General features: G+C 41.7%; 1 protein-coding gene across 2 annotated transcripts in view; it reads left to right on the forward strand.

Moving 5' to 3' along the window:
• The window catches only part of map4k4 (mitogen-activated protein kinase kinase kinase kinase 4), a 142,042-nt gene extending 134,532 nt beyond the window's left edge, over positions 1 to 7,510 (forward strand). For both annotated transcript variants that reach the window (XM_056232623.1, XM_056232624.1), the window contains exons 26-27: positions 2,063 to 2,202; positions 6,346 to 7,510. In XM_056232623.1, the coding sequence (XP_056088598.1) occupies positions 2,063 to 2,202; positions 6,346 to 6,429 (224 nt within the window). In that variant the 3' untranslated portion in view covers positions 6,430 to 7,510. The remainder of the gene's footprint in view (positions 1 to 2,062; positions 2,203 to 6,345) is intronic.
• Positions 7,511 to 17,375: the final 9,865 nt, after the last annotated feature.

Consider the following 17,375-nt stretch of genomic DNA (forward strand, 5'->3'; position numbering starts at 1 on the left):
TAGATAGCTTAAAGCACCAACACTTCAAAATAATTGAAACAAGACTTCTCAGTAATTCTGAAGATATTGCTATAAATTACAGCAACATCTCCCCCTTTGCCTTTCAGACAAGGTTCATGTTTAACCGTTCAACAGTAATCTTGCGGGGTGGACTCATTTAAAGCAATGTAATCGTCTGGTTTTAGCCAGGTTTCTGTCATACACAGCACATCTAGGTTATAATCTGTAATCATATCATTAACAATAAGTGCTTTTGAAGTAAGGGATTGAATATTCAGCAACCCGACCTTTATCATTTGTTGATCCGTATTATATCTGCTTTTTATTTGTTGAACATCAATAAAATGTTTAGGAGTTTTTTGTATTTCCTAATTCGGGGAACAGACACAGTGTCTCTATATGATGATATCTAGGTGAAAGAGGCTCTATGTGATGGGATTTATCTGACCTCAGTGACGTGAGACAGCTGGCAGACGGTCGGTTTAGCCAGTCTGTCTGCTTCCTGACCTGAGCCTCAGACTGTCATGTTTGAGCTCTAAGACTAAATGCCATATTACTAGAGAGAAGAGCAGCACCAGCCCAGGAGGGATGAATACCATCTCTTTTCAACATCTCAGGTCTGCCCCAAAAACTTTTCCAATTGTCTATGAAACCGATGTTATTCTGCAGACATCACTTAGACAGCCATTAAGTTATGACAGTCTGCTATGTATCAGAGTATATTACCAAACAAATGTACTGGGTTCGTTAAGCTAGTCGCATCCAAAGCATTATCTAGAGCCTTTGCATTCGTACTATCCTCGATTAAAGTTTGGATGCGTGTCTCTAGTTCTGAAATGTTCTCCGTCAGCCTGACTATCTCCCTGCATTTATCACATGTGAAACCCTAAACGTGGCAGGCGGTGCAAGTAACAATAACCGGAGAATATGCTGTGACTCAACATGTTTGTTTATTGCTTTCGACTTACCAGAGTTGTTTTGATGATAAAAGATGAGCGCAGTAGAGAAAAGGAGGATTTAATGACTGTGCTCTCACCAGTTGCACTCGTTGTTTTCTCCTCAAATCTCACCCAACTCTTCAGCGGCTCCAGCCTCTCCAGCACCTCATACCCAATGTGGCCACAGAGCCTTGCCTCTAACCTTCCCCCAACGCTTCTCTGGTGATCCTAGTGCCTGTCGTAGGTTCCTGACCCAGTGTACCCTGATGTTCGATCTTCAGCCATCCTCCTTCCCCTTGAACCAGTCAAATATGACTTAAATCATGACTCTCCTTTCCGGAAGTGCCTTGTCGTGGGTGACAGATTTGTGTGAGGTTTGTTCTGTGCCAAGTTTAAGCCTGTATTTGACGCTACTGTCTCCTGCCGTGAAGTGTCCAAGTCCTGCCTTCATCTCTAGCTGGGCAGCCGCAGTGTAGATGAATACGCTATCCAGTTTAGGACCAGAAAGTAGCTTTCCAGAATTGGCTTATGATGGATAAGACACGAGCTATGTGTGAGGCTGTGTGAAATCTAGAAGCACTGATAGATGTGTCTGCGTGTGGTAGGATATTCACTTGAGGTAAAGACAGCTAGTTTATTCCTCCTACTCTAGAACCCATGCAGATAGGAAGGGTGACTCCTGCACTGAAGGATGAAAGCAATGTTGTCTATACTGCGCTCAACCGGCTCATAGCTAGGGGCACTCGTGACCATTCGGTATTGTAAATGTAGTCACTGTTGTATGTTGTCCTAATCAACGCTCTTATGCAGTGTCTAATTACAAAATAGCAGAGGTCAGAGGTCAACCCTGGTCCTGGGAACCAACTGTCCTGCAGAGTTTAGCTACTACCTTAATCAAACACACCTGACGCAGCTAATCAAGCTCTTTAGGATCACTTGAACGTACACATGCAGGTGAGCTAAAGCCGGTTGGAAATAAACGTTTGCTGGATAGTGGGTCTCCGGGAGCAGGGTTTCGGACCTCTGCAATACAGCTCAAGAGAGAGACTGAATTTATCCTATCATAGTGTGTATTTGTTAACAAATTGTTATTTCTTACCTATATTTTTTTGTTTGTCTTGCAGCTTATATTCGCTCTAACCAGATCATGGGCTGGGGAGAGAAGGCTATAGAGATCCGCTCTGTAGAAACAGGCCACTTGGATGGAGTTTTCATGCACAAAAGAGCACAAAGACTCAAGTTTCTGTGTGAAAGAAATGACAAGGTGAGTCTTTACGTCATCTTTTAGTGTTTTGCTGTAAAATCAGTTACTGGGCTATACCTTGAAAGCAGGGTTCCCACGGGTCCTTGAAATCCTTGAAAGTTTTGAATCTGTAAAAAAATTCAAGGACCTGGAAAGTTTTTGAAAATAAACACACAGATACAGGTCCTTGAAAGTGCTTGAATTTATTTTGTGAGAACTTTTCTGGAAAAAATTCCATATTATTCCCTCAAGTCCGCTAATGTGTTATTTCGCAACACTTCGGGGCCAATTCAGACTAGCTTGCTGGATTTACGTTTCGCACATTTACGCGTTATGTTAAGTGTTTCCCGTTAAGTGTTTTCGCACGAAACTACTACAATGGTACCTCAACGTTTCCCGGTTTCATGCAAAAGTTAATATCAGATCATTTTAGAATACAGTATAGGATTTACGGAATATTCTTCAGTTTTATACTAAAAAGAAATACGACAAATAGAATATCAAGGCAAGGCAAGGCAAGTTTATTTATATAGCACATTTCATACACAATGGTAATTCAAAGTGCTTTACATAGAGATCTTTCTTTTGACTATTTTAATTTCCTCTGTCATATGGCCAAAAATCAATGCAAATTTTTTGCATAGTTGTGTTTGACACATAAAACTGTAACAATGTATCTTACAAAGTAACACGAATGTAACCTTGCTCTCACTTGAAATGTGTCCCCACATTAAGTCCTTGAATTTGAGGCTATTGGACCTGGAAAGTCCTTGAAAGGTCCTTGAATTTGAAGGTAACCAAGGTGTGGGAACCCTGTGAAAGTTAAGTCTATTTTTGGAATTTGTATTTTGAATTAAATGGTTATTTTTTCTTTCTGAAAAATGTCACCGATTTGGGGGTAAAATGTGACCGGCTCCTGTCAGGACATTAGAGATGTGAGGATCAGGTCGAACGTCACTCGAATCCGCTGCTAAATATAAACCATCCACCCACACCTATGATTTCCTCTGATTTAGATATCTGCATCCGATCGACACATTACAATTATTTTAATTCTCAGTGTTAAGCATGATGATAGCCAGCAGCCAAATCACCCTGTAGCCCAAGACTGGTTGCCCACTGAAGCTAAGCAGGGCTGAGCCTGGTTAGTACCTGGATGGGAGACTCCTGAGAAAATCAGGTTGCTGCTGGAAGAGGTGTTAGTGAGGCCAGCAGGGGGTGCTCACCCTGTGGTCTGTGTGGGTCCTAACGCCCCAGTGTAGTGACGGGGACACTATACTGTCAAAGAGCACCGCCCTTCAGATGAGACGTTAAACCGAGGTCCTGACTCTCTGTGGTCATTAAAGATCCCTTCAATAAAGAGTAGGGGTGTAACCCTGGTGTCCTGGCCAAATTTGCCCCTTGGCCTCTGTCCACCATGGCCTCCTAATCATCACCATATACTGATTGGCTTCATCACTCTGTCTCCTCTCCACCAGTAAGCTAGTGTGTGTGTGTGTGTGGTGGGCGTTCTGGCCCAGGTGGAGCTGAACACTGGTGGTGGTTGAGGAGATTCCCTCTTCCATATGTAAAGCTCTTGAGTGTTGAGAAAAGTACTATATAAATGTAATGTATTATTATTATTATGATACGGTATTATATTACACTGAAGTAGGCTGCTTTTAAATTAAATATTTAACTAAAGTAAAAGGTCTTCTTTGGCAATATTTAGTTTCCTTAATAGCATAAACACAGGATTTACTCCCATCAAAATAACACACACACAAGAAATTGCATTCAGCCCAAGCAAAGGCTGGATATTGGCTTTATGAGTTTGTCATATACAGCAGCCGTTACATATAGGGTTGCCAACTTTCTGAAATTGAAATAAGGAACGGGTTGGGGGTTGACATGCCCCCACGGATTTATTTTTATTTTTAAATAACCCCTGAAATGATGACTTCTGGTGAATATTGTATGCTATCATACATTATAGTTTACAACTTATTAGGCCTACATATATTTATATAATAGCAAAGTAGGCCTAATCAATATACAAGACTGAACCACATAGATATATAAAGGCTATCATGATCATTTTGCCAACAATGAACCATGGATTTGTTTAGTTTATAATACGTTTTATTTTTATCTTAAACAAATACAACATATAACATTCAAAACTCATTGGCTTAGACTGCATTTGAAGAAAAATAAACGCAACAGTTTTCTGTAGCCTTGTGCGAACTTATTCAATAGAATTAGACTTCTAGAATGTTCTTTCCAGTGCAAAAAATAATATTTTTAATCAAAAGTTTTTCTTATCATAGCCTACAAATGTCCTCGATTTACTGAAGCCTTATGTAAAACGCATTTGCAGCTGCACAGTGAGTGTCTGGCTCGCTCATAGGCTGCGCTACGGCAACTGCACAGCCAATGGCGCGGGCGCCCAATGAGCCAACTCCACGTCATTACACGTCAGAGCCCGCCGAGCGGCCGTGGCCTCAGATAGTCCCCGAATTCATTCACAGTCTGTCTGACGTATATATTAGAAGTTATGCGTCTGTCATGGATTTGCACTGAATAGATTCTCAAAAATACAGAACAAAGTGCGTTGCGTATCCGTTCAATACGGAGCAAGACTTTTATGTGTCAAATACGGGACGATTCCGTATTATACAGAACGGTTGGCAACCCTAGTAGTCACATATCACATCCCCAGCATTTGATTGGACCTGGTTAACTATTAAAGTGAACCGTTGCACACTGTGCTTTCTTTCCTGGGAAAATAAAGGTTATAATAATAATGAATGTTTTCCTTCATTGATTTTCCCTGAAGAGATAAACGCTGTTGTTGAAAGACAGAGGGATGCATGTTCGTTGTGTTTTACAGTCTAATGATGATTCTTTATTCAAATCAACACATTAATGATTTATCTCTCATTATTATTGTCCGTGGAAATCAGCGTGATCCGCGTTCACTCTGGCCTGCTTGAGTGAGATTCACCCTGATATACTAAAGCAGGCCCGTCGGAACAGGACAGGCAAACCAAGCAATTGCTTGGGGCCCCGAGCTGGACTGGGGCCCCAAGACAACGACTGTTTAAGAATAAAATGCAACGACAAACTGTGAGCGCCCCTTTGATAGTCAATGCAGTAAAGTACAATGACACTTTTATCGGAATCCCCCTCAAGGGGGCCCCCTCAGTAGTCGCTGACAGCAGCCAGCCAACCACGTGATCTCTGCTGCCGGCAAAATACATACCTCCTCGGGAGTTATCATGAAGCTGAATTATGCTTCAGGAAGCCAGAAAAGAAAGAAGTGAAAGGAAGAGAAAAATACCAGATAGTGGTAAAGGAATAAATTACACTGCATAAAAATAGCTCTACTTGTCTTGTACAAATGGTGTAATTTTGCAGCAGGTAACATTAGGCTAGCAAAAATATGTTTATGTTAGCTACCTGTCTGACGGCAAATGCTGCTTGTAACGAACAGTTAGTGCAAATTTTTTTCGAACGGACGGAATATGGTTAACGTTACATACTGTAATATGTTTTTTAACGGTTTAAGGAGTTCCAGAATCACTGTTTATCGTATTTAATGACATGACATTGCTATAGCTAATAGGTTTTGATGAAAGTGGCATAGCATAACTATTCCACCGTGGTAATCTATTTACCAATGGGGGTTAGGAAAACCACACAATAAATTCCGTGCATCAAACATTAGCTTGGGATGTTTTTAAGCATTGGTAGTGAAAGCAGCATCCCTTCCCTTCTAATATCAAAATATGGAAATGCTAACATATCTTTAAGTTTTCTGTAACACTTTATAATAACAATCATTAATAGATGGTAAATTGTTAGTTATTTAATATTTAGTTAATTGTCATTTAACTGTTAGCAAACAGTCTTTCTACTTAATAAATAATTTGTAACCTTACCCATCTATAAACATTATTTAACCTGAAAAAGGCAGAGGAATTTGGGGGCCCCAAGCAAAATGGACATGGAGTGGGGGGCCTCCATGTCCATTTTGCTTGGGGCCCCCAAATTCCTTCAAACGGCCCTGTACTAAAGGGAGTGTATATTGATAACTCACGCTTTGATGATCTGTTGAAACTGTACCCTCTGCTAGATTCGGTTGTAGTTGATGATGGTTTGGATGCTGGATGTTTCCTGCAGGTGTTCTTCGCATCTGTGCGTTCGGGAGGCTCGAGCCAGGTCTACTTCATGACTCTGGGTCGGACCTCTCTCCTCAGCTGGTAATCGCAGCGATGACCCGGATCGACCACTGACGTTTCTCCAGGATCGGCCAGGCCAGGCCACACACACGCCAGAGCCTGCTGAAGGACTGACACACACACATCTGCGTCCCTTTGCAGCGTGCTGCATGAGGAACTGGCTCGAGTATTCTACAGTATTATTGCTAGTCTGTGTAAATGTCTTTCTCTAGAGTTTAATAAAATCTGACTCGGCTGAGAGGAACGGTGAAATTCTGCTAATGTGTCTCTCAGTCACACATAGTGTCATAACAATGGTGAAACACAAAATGGCTTTTTGTCCTGTATTTTTATTTATGGGTTATTTATTTCTAGTTTTGTTTTATTCATTTGTTTTTACTAAGCCGAGTAGTTGCAGTAATGTGGACGGTGCCTGAGAGTCTCAACATTTGCTGATAGAATTCCAGTGTTCCCAAGCAGAGCTTTATGGACCATCTTCTGAATCCGCTAGTGGTCACGTGATGTCAACAGGAAGCGGACAGCTGTGTTAGCCTCGGGTTTGCTTTCGGCACATCAAAAACGGGGATTTGGATAGATGTCACTTTAACGTGGACTGTGCTGTGCCACATCTTTTCTTGTCTTCTCTCGTTTCCCTCTTCCCTCACATGTCCGATGACAGTGGCCTCATTCCTACATTGAAATGACCAATGAAAGAGGTTTAATCCGTATCTGTTGAACCAGTATCTCCACTGGCCCTGAGAAGAGCGCGTCAACACCTTGTGTCCTATCCTTCTGTTTTGAAGAGCGTATGAGACCGCGAGTGAAAGCTAGTTCTGGCGTTTTATGCACTGGACTTGGAACCGAACGGTCCACTCATCCAGACCAGAAACCCTAGTTATAAAACTGACATTTAATTCATTTTGTATGATTGTTTATGATGCCCTTTGTTCCAAGATATGCGTTTTTCATCAGGCAGCGACAATGTTGATCTGAGAATACAAACCGAGTTTAGACATCCCGTAATAACTTAATCTCTGTTATGGAAACATTACCTTCAATTTGATGAGAAAGACTGTCTTGGTCATGGACTATTATTATTATTATTATTATTATCATTTGTAACTGAACTGTATATATTTATAAAAGGCAGGACTGTGCTGTTAAGGAACTGAACCATATGAAAGGAAGGGATGAGCATGCATGAGTCAAGAGACGCTCACCACAGAAAGCTTTTTGGTGATTCTAGGGTTTTTATTATTATTATGGTTTTACTTTTATATCTTTTCTTTCTCAAAATGATCATGTCTATTATGATTTCTGGAGTTATTTTCTCTTTTTAGTTCATGCCTCACTTCTGCTCTCCCCACACACAGTATTTATAGATTTATATGTTCTATAATTTTTACAGTTCTGTTTCTTGTGATAATTAGTATTAGATTTGACTTTAGTATTTTAACAAAGCTGTTAAACTTTCAGTGAGTTAAAAGAAAGTGAATTGTGCCAGTGGCAAAACCTAAAAGTGGACATACATGTTTAGAAACTGGTTTGGCGCTCTTTCTTCCCCTTTTTCTAAGCGTTACCTTTGAAGATCCCTCAGTCCTACACACAGTTAAGACACAACCAGCGACTGTGAGGTTGCAGTTATTGCCTAATGCAGTGACCGGAACAAAAAAAGAAGAAAGCAAGTTTAAACGAGCAAAATTTTGTAAATCTAATGTTCATCGTTGTGTTTTATTTTAAGATATTGTTTGGATATATTTCAACCATAATTCTTGTTATTAATAATAATAATAATACAGATGGTGTTTCCTCAGCGCTGAATATGTTCTTGGCTGACTGGTTGTCTGTTTTCAGTCGTGGCACTGTATCGTACGTCCTCTCTGTATATGACAGGAAGTCCTGTATTTTCCTGATGGTCCTTTTGTTTTTCTTTGAAAATAAAATCGGTTTACTTAAAGGAGTGATGCACATTTAATTGTCCTCTTCATAAAGGGATTGATCACCTATAAAAAGGTCAGGACATGACTTCTGATAATGGTCTAGGCTTGGAGAAAATGTGAGTAGCAGAGGTTATGCTTCTCTAAGACTCAACCGATCCCTATAACTGCATGCCTGGGCATTTCCCCCTGGGCAAGACCCCTTCAGCTAATGCTAATCTTTCACTTCGAATAAAAACAATGGGTCCCATTCACTAGGCATTCACACTCACAAATGTGTGCCTGAATCTGTATATGAACATTTTCTCAAACAAAAGTGTTTTCTAAATTTACAAACCACTCGTATGCAAAAATCACGCATTCCCCGAGGCCTTATAACCATGTTAAGATGAAATTGTAAACAGATGTAGATCTTAAATAATATTTCATCATATATCAGTAAAAGTAGTTCCCTTAGTAGTTCCCACTACTAAGTCCATGCGTTCATGACCTCAAGGCTAGATTACTGTAATGCTCTACTGGGTGGTTGCCCTGCACGCTTAATAAACAAACTACAGCTAGTTCAAAACGCCGCAGCTCGAGTTCTTACCAGAACCAGGAAATATGACCATATTAGCCCGGTTCTGTCAACACTGCATTGGCTCCCTATTAAACATTGTATAAATTTTAAAATATTGTTGATTACTTACAAAGCACTAAATGGTTTAGCTCCGCAGTACTTGAGCGAGCTCTTAACGCATTATAGTCCTTCACGTCTATTGCGATCTCAAAATTCCGGCCAGTTGATAATACCTAGAATATCTAAATCGACTGCAGGCGGGAGATCCTTTTCCTATTTAGCACCAAAACTCTGGAACAGTCTTCCTACCATTGTCCGGGAAGCAGACACACTCTGTCAGTTCAAAGCTAGACTAAAAACACATGTCTTTGACCTAGCATACACATAACACACTATAGACTTCTATAAATCAATGTTAGGCTGCATAGATTAGGTCAGCCGGAACTGGGAACACTTCCCTTAAATCTTGATGTACTCGTTACATCATAAGAAGAATGGCATCTACGCTAATATTAGTCTCTCTGTTTATTCCGAGGTTTTCCCGCAGCCTGCCGGATCCAGGCCGTGTCTAGATCTGACGAGGGAGCTTTGCCTGGACCCGATGACAATGCAGTGCTGAAGTATCCACTATCCTCTCCCTATGGAGGATCCCTTTCCCACCCTATGGAGGATCCCTTTCCCACTGTACAGATAAAGCGTTGGGAATTCCGGCTCGCGTACCCCGAAGTGATAAAATAAAACAAATTCTGTATCAAAATTTATAGGCAAGAAAAGTAGTTTGTTTAGGCTGGGTTGTAAAGCTAATAGAACTAGATGTTTCAATCCCTTAAGTAGGAAACTCTTGACAGTAGCAGTCGGTGTGGAGTGGTGAAAAGGAGGGTAAGGTATGTCATTGGGGTCATCAGGTTGAAGCCCACAACGTCTCCAGAAGGCTCAACGGTGTACCCAGCGTCCCAGGTACACCCCCCTCCATGCCATACCCTCCATATTCCTGATGGGCTCTGCATGGCAGGGGCGTCCTTCTCCCTGAGTTGGGCTTAAGCCTGACCGCATACCATCTGTCTCTACCTTGCTGCCCAGTTGGGGTCCTTGCGCTTGATCCAAAGCCAGTTACTGCTTTTTTCGGCAGCATCTGACATGGACTTGATGGCCTGTTGGAGAGAGCGACCCTTCACCCCTATTTTTCTCAGCAACCTGGTGGTAGATGTGGCAACAAATCCCCTGCATCCCACCTCTACTGGGAAGATACTGGTCTTCCAGCCGTTCTGGGATGCTTCAGCTGCCAGGTCGGAATATTTGTTTTTTTTTCTCTCATAAGCCTCTTCAACCCCATCTTCCCATGGTACTGTTAATTCCACAACATATGCCAGCTTTGTTGATGGAGACCACAGGACCATGTCTGGCCGGAGTGTTGTAGCCACTATTTCTGGGGGAAACACAAGCTTCTTATCAAGGTCCACTTCCAATTTCCAATCCCGCGCTGACTGCAGGATGCTTGCATCCTTAGGTGTTATACTTTGCTCTTGATATTGGCCAGCTGGTACAAAATTTGTGAAGTTGACCTGTCTTGCCGATGTTTGTGGGAGATTGTTTGTGGTGGTTCGCTTTTGTTTCAGTATTGATGCCAGCTCTCTGAGTACTTGGTTATGCCGCCAAGTATAGCGCCCTTGGGTGAGACTTGTAGTGCACCCTGATAGAATGTGCCTTAGGGATGCAGGTACTTGACACAGGGAACAGGCGGGATCTTCTCCATACCACTCTTTCAGATTTTGGGGGGAGGGTAGCAGGTCGTATGTGGCTCTGATGAAAAAAACTCAGCCGCGCTCCCTCCATCTGCCAGATGTCACGCCAGCTGAGCTTTTTCTTCTCCAGACCCTCCCAATTGGTCCGTCTCCCTTGCTTGGCCATTGAGACGGCTTTTGCATGTCGCTCTCCCTCCTCCTGTCTCCTGACTTCTTCTACCACTAGCTGTCTCTTCTGCACTGATGTTGCTTTATGCCACAGAACAGTTTTTGGGATAAGTCCGAACCCTGCCCTCCCATGCTGTACTTGTCCAACCACATCTCTGAACTGAAGCGCAGACTTTGCACTCTGAACAGCTTCTGATGGAGTCCACTTCCTTCCAGCTACCACCCGGGGGGCCGCTGTTCGAATGACTGCATCCTCAGATTCAGTTAGGGTAATGACGAGCCTTGCTTTGGTGCATTTGAACTCTTCCACGAGCCCTGTGATTGGTAATTCCAACTTGCCATGTCCATAAAGTCCGACGGAACTTAAACAACGTGGAATTCCAAGCCACTGCTTTAGCTGTGTGCTTATCAGCCGTTCCAACTTTTCAACCTTAGAGAGGGGGATCTCATACACAGTTAACGGCCACAAGAGTCTTGGGAGTATGCCAAACTGAAAGCACCATAACTTGAGTTTTCCTGGCAACAAGGTCTTGTTGATGCGCTCCATATACATGCTGGTATCATTTTTTAGTTGTTCAAACTGCTCGGTGTCTTTGAGCTTCGCATCATACCATCTCCCCAAGCTCTTTACTGGCATTTCTGAGACAGTTGGGACAGGTGTTCCGCCGACGTGAAATCTCTGGTCTGTAACTTGGCCTTTCACTATGGAGATGCTTCTGCACTTATTGGGCTTTAACTTCATCCTCGCCCATGTTATATTTTGATAAAGTTTTTCCAGCAATCTCTTGGTGCAGGGGACAGTTGTTGTGAGTGTTGTTAGATCGTCCATATAGGCTCGAATTGGTGGTAACCTCTGATTAAATTGTAGTCGTTCTCCTCCCACGACCCATTTCGAGGCTCTAATAATGATCTCCATTGCCATCGTGAAGGCCAATGGGGAGATGGTACACCCCGCCATGATGCCTACTTCCAGTGGTTGCCAACTTGTGGTGAAGCCTGACGTTGTAATGCAAAACTGTAGATCCTGGAAGTAGTGTTTCACTAAATTTGTGATTATAGTCGGCACCTGGAAGAACTCAAAGGCAGCCCACAGAATTGAATGAGGGACTGACCCATAGGCATTGGCCAGATCAAGGAACAAGACATGGAGATCTTTCCCTTCTTTCTTTGCAGTCTGAATTTGATGCCATATGATGCTGTTATGTTCCAGGCATCCCGAAAAGCCTGAAATGCCAGCCTTTTGAATTGATGTGTCAATAAAGTGGTTTTGTTTTAAATACTGTGTCAGTCGCTGTGCCAACACACTGAAAAAGATCTTGCCTTCAATGTTCAGAAGGTTTATCTGGCGGAACTGTTCAATGGTCGTTGAGTTCTTTTCTTTTGGGATGAACACCCCTCCCGCTCTTCGCCAGGCTTTCGGGATGATTTGCTTTTCCCACGCCACTTTCATGTTTTTCCACAGAATTTTCAAAACATCTGGAGCGTTCTTGTAGACACTATACGGTACGCCGTTAGGGCCTGGTGCAGATGCCGATCTTGCCTTTTTCACTGCCTGCTTCACCTCACTCAGCTTTGGAGGGCTGATATCAAACTGATGTTGTGGTGGTGATATTGGAGGGATGTCAGTGGGGACAACGATAGTTTCATCTTTTTTCTCATCAGTATAGATGATTCTCAGATGCTCTTCAACCTGGTCTTTTGACGTTTTCAGGGATCCACTCTTCTCCTTTATGAATATGCCTTTCACAAATTTAAAAGGGTCTTTGTAGAAGTCGGTTCTGGCTTTTTCCTTCTTTTTCCGGCGCATCCGTAGGCTTTCTGCTCGACGGAGTTTTGAGAGCCTGTGCTTTAGGTCCTCTTGAAGGAAATTGAATTACGATGACCAGTTGTATGAATTACAAACCTGCGCACATATTTTAAAAAGCACATAACTATAGAATTCTGAATCAGCATGTGAACGCCGTCAGTGTTAATCACAGGTTAGCGTTTAAAGTCTGATCATTTCGACAGAGGTGAATCAATCAAAGTTAACTTTAGCTGGAAGTAACATTATTCAAGACCCGCTATAACGCCAAAACAATCTGTTACCTTAAATTAAATGTTTATCTCTGTAAAGCTGCTTTGAAACAATCCATTGTTAAAAGCGCTATATAAATGAAGATGACTTGACTTGACTTAAAAGCGTAAGAAAGTGTGAGGTTCCTTTGCATAAAGATGCAGAAAAGCGAATATAGAAATATTTCTATGTTCTGTATCACTGTGTTGTGTTTGTTACATTTTACTGTTTAGAAGATAACTGACTCTTTAAATCTCCTTTATAAATGCTTTACAAGGCATGAATAGTCCTCACTTTAGATGAGCTCACACAAATAGTTAACTCACCACTACTAAATGCTTTATAACTACCTGAATTAACCCTGAATTACAGTAGAAATACATGTTAATAAAGCATTTATTAACACACTAAGTAACTATTACTATATGTCTGAATAATAAGATGTATGAATGTACATTTAAATAGTTTATTAATCATTTACTCACACTTTCTAAGTGATCTTATGAACCACTGACAACTCCTAAATATAACTGGTTTAAATAATGCTATACTTCATTTAGAAATGATATATTGATCATTAATAAAGTATGAAAATACAATTATTAAACACACTATAGATATGCTTTTAAATAAAGAATAAAGCATTTATAGCTGTATTTACAAACTGCTTATTAATGTCTGTTAATGCTTTATAAATGATGAATTAACTGTTTACTAATGCTTAACAAATGATTAATAGCGTGCAGTTATTATAAAGTGTTACCGAAAAGCGTAATTACAGCTGGTTAATAAGAGGTCTGTAATGTCTGCATAAACAGTGTTTATTCAGTTGAACTTGTTTTGAGGACAGCACTCTTGGCATAGAGAGGTCCAGGGAAACTAAATTCATAGGCTAACCCGGCAGTTCGCATCGTACTGGTTCCCTCGACAAAAACCCAATAGGATTTTGGATTATCGCTAAAAACAAGGAGGGTCGGGCCATTGAAGAGGATGAGGGCTTGGAACATGGCCAGGATCCTGGAGCAGAAGCAGGCCTGGACCCTTGGATGAAGGGCAAACCATGGAGGATCAGGTGGTCATGCTGGGGCCAGTGGAAATGGAAACCCGGGGCCGTTCACTGGCCGTGACATGGGGCCATGACCCTTAACACGAGGAGCAAGGAAAACACATCACAAACAGGAACCATGACTGCCAGTTTTATACAAATAAAAGAGCAGAAAGTTAAATCAAAACCTAAAACCAAACTTGACAAAGGCACAGAAATGAGAACTAATAAAAGATAAACCAAACTGAAAAACTCGAAATAGAGAAATGAAGGAGCTAAATAAACATGACCATTTAGTGGTCAGCTAACCACACGTATGGGGCAAGAACACTAACCTTTCTGTTGGAAGAAATGGCTATGCAATCTTGTCTCTGTGTTTTCATAACAGAAGAAAAGCTTGAGGACAGAAGAGTATATTACACTGACATATGAGGTTACAACACCGGGAAAATAATGACAGAACAAGAGATTCATTTAATGTCACGTGTGTTAATGAATAATCATTAACCCTTGCATGCATGTATTATGATAATGATTTATTTATTTTTTACCCATTTTTCAAAGAGATGGACGGCATGCATTAATGGTTTAAACTGAAGAGATACTGTATTAAACATAATACAATAATCAAACCGATATAGTGTGTGTATTTAACAAACTAATTAATACAATTGTATCAAATCATGTGAAAACAAACAATTTAAATTGTGAAATATTGCAAAGGCAATTGGACTTTGTGTATCTTCCATCAGAGATCTCTACGGCCTGTCGAGCTGCGACTGTGGAGACCACTCAGAGTGGGTCAATGTACCCTGATTAGCTCATAATTCGGATTATGTTAGAGATGGACACATTTATAGCATAGCTCTCCTCTGAGGAAACCTAGCGATATGTTTTTTTTTCAATCTCATCTGAAATGAGCAGTGTTGGGGAAACGCTTTACAAGTAACAAGCATTACGTAATCAGATTAGTCTTTGATGTTACGAGTAAAGAAACGCATAACAAGTCACATACATTATGTAATCCCATTACTTTTTTTTATGCCAATGAAAATTACATTCTAATAATACAAATAACCACAACCCTAACCCTAACCACAAGTGCACAGTATAGAACGGTGTGCAATATGCTTTAAACAGAGATATCTTTACATGCCCTAAATTTACGTAAAAGAGTATTGGCTAGTGCATACATCATGCGACATTGCCTGTAAATATCTTCATCATCTGTCATTTTATCAGTAAATGACCAAGGTTTTTCACCTTATTACAGACACTAAGCTTATTGTTAGCCAATTTAAAATCAGGGTAGTTCAAACATTTATCCTCTTTAGTTCTACAGATCATGACGACACTCTTATTGGCGTCATATTTGATATCATGTTCCACACCATATACCGAACAGATTGTAAGAAGCTGCTGTAATCCAGCACTACTTGGGCTAAAGATCACAAGGTCATCTTGTATGCATAATATGTTTCCCTATACACTATAGTTTCTGTATGCTGTGAACCGATGTTAAGCGTGAGGGGTTGTGTGATGTACTGCACTCTCCCTGTCCCCAGGGGGCGCCACTGCCATACGGGGGTCACAAGAGACGAGAGAAAGACGATGAGTTTTGGCAGAAGCAAGATCAACAAAACTCCCTGCCGCTCCTGAGTCAATGAATGCTTTAGTTTTAACATTCTCTCCATTGGAATATTGGGAAATCTCCAAAATGAGTGAGTTTAGAGATGAAACATGAGGACTCTCTGTGGATGTGGGTCTCCCAGGACAGGGAGCTCTCAGATGACCAGGTTGAGCGCAATACATGCATAGATTATTCCGCCTCCTCCTCTCACGCTCGGCCGTAGTGATACGAGTGAAGCCGATCTGCATGGGCTCGGGTTCTGTGCTGACAGAGGGATTAAAGAAGAAGTTAGTTTTGTACGATGAGCGACGAGCCCGGATGAGACGGTCGAGACGAATGGCGAGATCCATGATCTGATTTAAAGTCTTTCCATCATCGCGGCAGGCTAGCTCTCCCTGAAGCTCCGAGACGAGACCCTTTCGGTATAAGAGCTTGAGGGGTTCCTCGGCCCAGCCCGTCTGTGCAGCGAGCGTCCGAAAGGTGAGCGTGTAATCAGCTGCTGTGGAGCTTCCCTGGCGTAACGAAAGAAGAAGTTCCCCCGGATCCTTTCCATCCGCCGGGTGTTCAAACACCTCTCTGAAGTGAGTAACAAACATATCATAAGAGAAAGTAGAAAGCTGACCTCCTGACCACATCGCCGTTGCCCATTCCAGCGCTTTTCCAGTGAGGAGAGAACACACAGAGGAGATACGGCTGTCGTCGGTGGTGTGCTCCCATGACTGGTTAAAATAAATCTCACACTGCATCAGAAAACCTTTACGAGTGAATTTTTCGGGGAGTGACATTTTGGGATTGCTGGAAGAGGCACTCACAACAGGCTGTGAAGGGGCAGGTGCGGCGGGTGCTGGAGCCTGATCGCTGGGGCGAGGGCCCGTACAGATGTCACCAGTTCCTCCGTGAGATTAGTCAGTTTAACCAGATGCTGGCGATGTGTAGCCAACTCCGATGCCTAAGAAGAAACCTTGTGGACTAGGCGGAGAAAACCTGCTGGATCCTGTGCTGGCGAAGTCTTCTGTAGAGGCCTTTGGATCCATTTGCAGTAGTTTATTCACACATGCAATAAAGCAGAGAGAAGCAGACATGAACAGAAACAGGCTCAGGTAAATGGGACAATCCAGTACTCGTAATGAAACACAGGCAAAGGTCAAGGCAGCAAAGGTTCACCGAGTCTAGAGTCCAGGCAGAGATCTAAGGTCCAGATAATAACAGGAGACAGGGAAAAACGCTTGGTAATGTCTGCAGAGCAAAACAAGACTTCGCAAACTAACAATGAAAGGGACAGTCCGGATAAAGGAAAGATAATGATGAACAGGTGACGTGAGGAGGATGATCAGATAAACCAGGCAGGGATGGAGATTGATAATGACCAGAGGGAGAGATGGGAAAACTCCGGAGAGAGGGAGCGGATGGGACCAAAATATATTCTCAGAAAATATTTTCTATATTTTCTGAGAATACGTTTCATGTTCGTCCATGTTGGTTTCTCAGCTCGACAACTGTGTGCTACAGTAGGTCTTAATATAAAGGTTGACTGTTTCATTAATGTTAATCAAACAATTGTGGTATCATGGGGAGAAAAAGTGGAATATATTTTTCTTATCGATATTTGGTTTTGGCTTGGTGTGTGCCAAATTTGCTGTTATTATCAGGGATTTTAGGGGATGGTTGCCAGGCGATTTTGTTTTGGAACCTTCAAAAATCATTAACTACATTTTTTTTTATAAATTGACTTTGCTGACTCTATCGACTTCAAACTGGTGTAGCTCAATTTTTGTCTGATTTCTGATTAATCCTTTTTAAGGTTTTTTTAATAGAGAATGTGAAAATAACAAGAATTAATTTTTGAAAATGTACT

Source organism: Rhinichthys klamathensis, unplaced genomic scaffold (genome assembly GCF_029890125.1).
Source record: "Rhinichthys klamathensis goyatoka isolate OS25496 unplaced genomic scaffold, OSU_Roscu_1.1 h1tg000350l_1, whole genome shotgun sequence".
Lineage (NCBI taxonomy): Eukaryota > Metazoa > Chordata > Actinopteri > Cypriniformes > Leuciscidae > Rhinichthys > Rhinichthys klamathensis.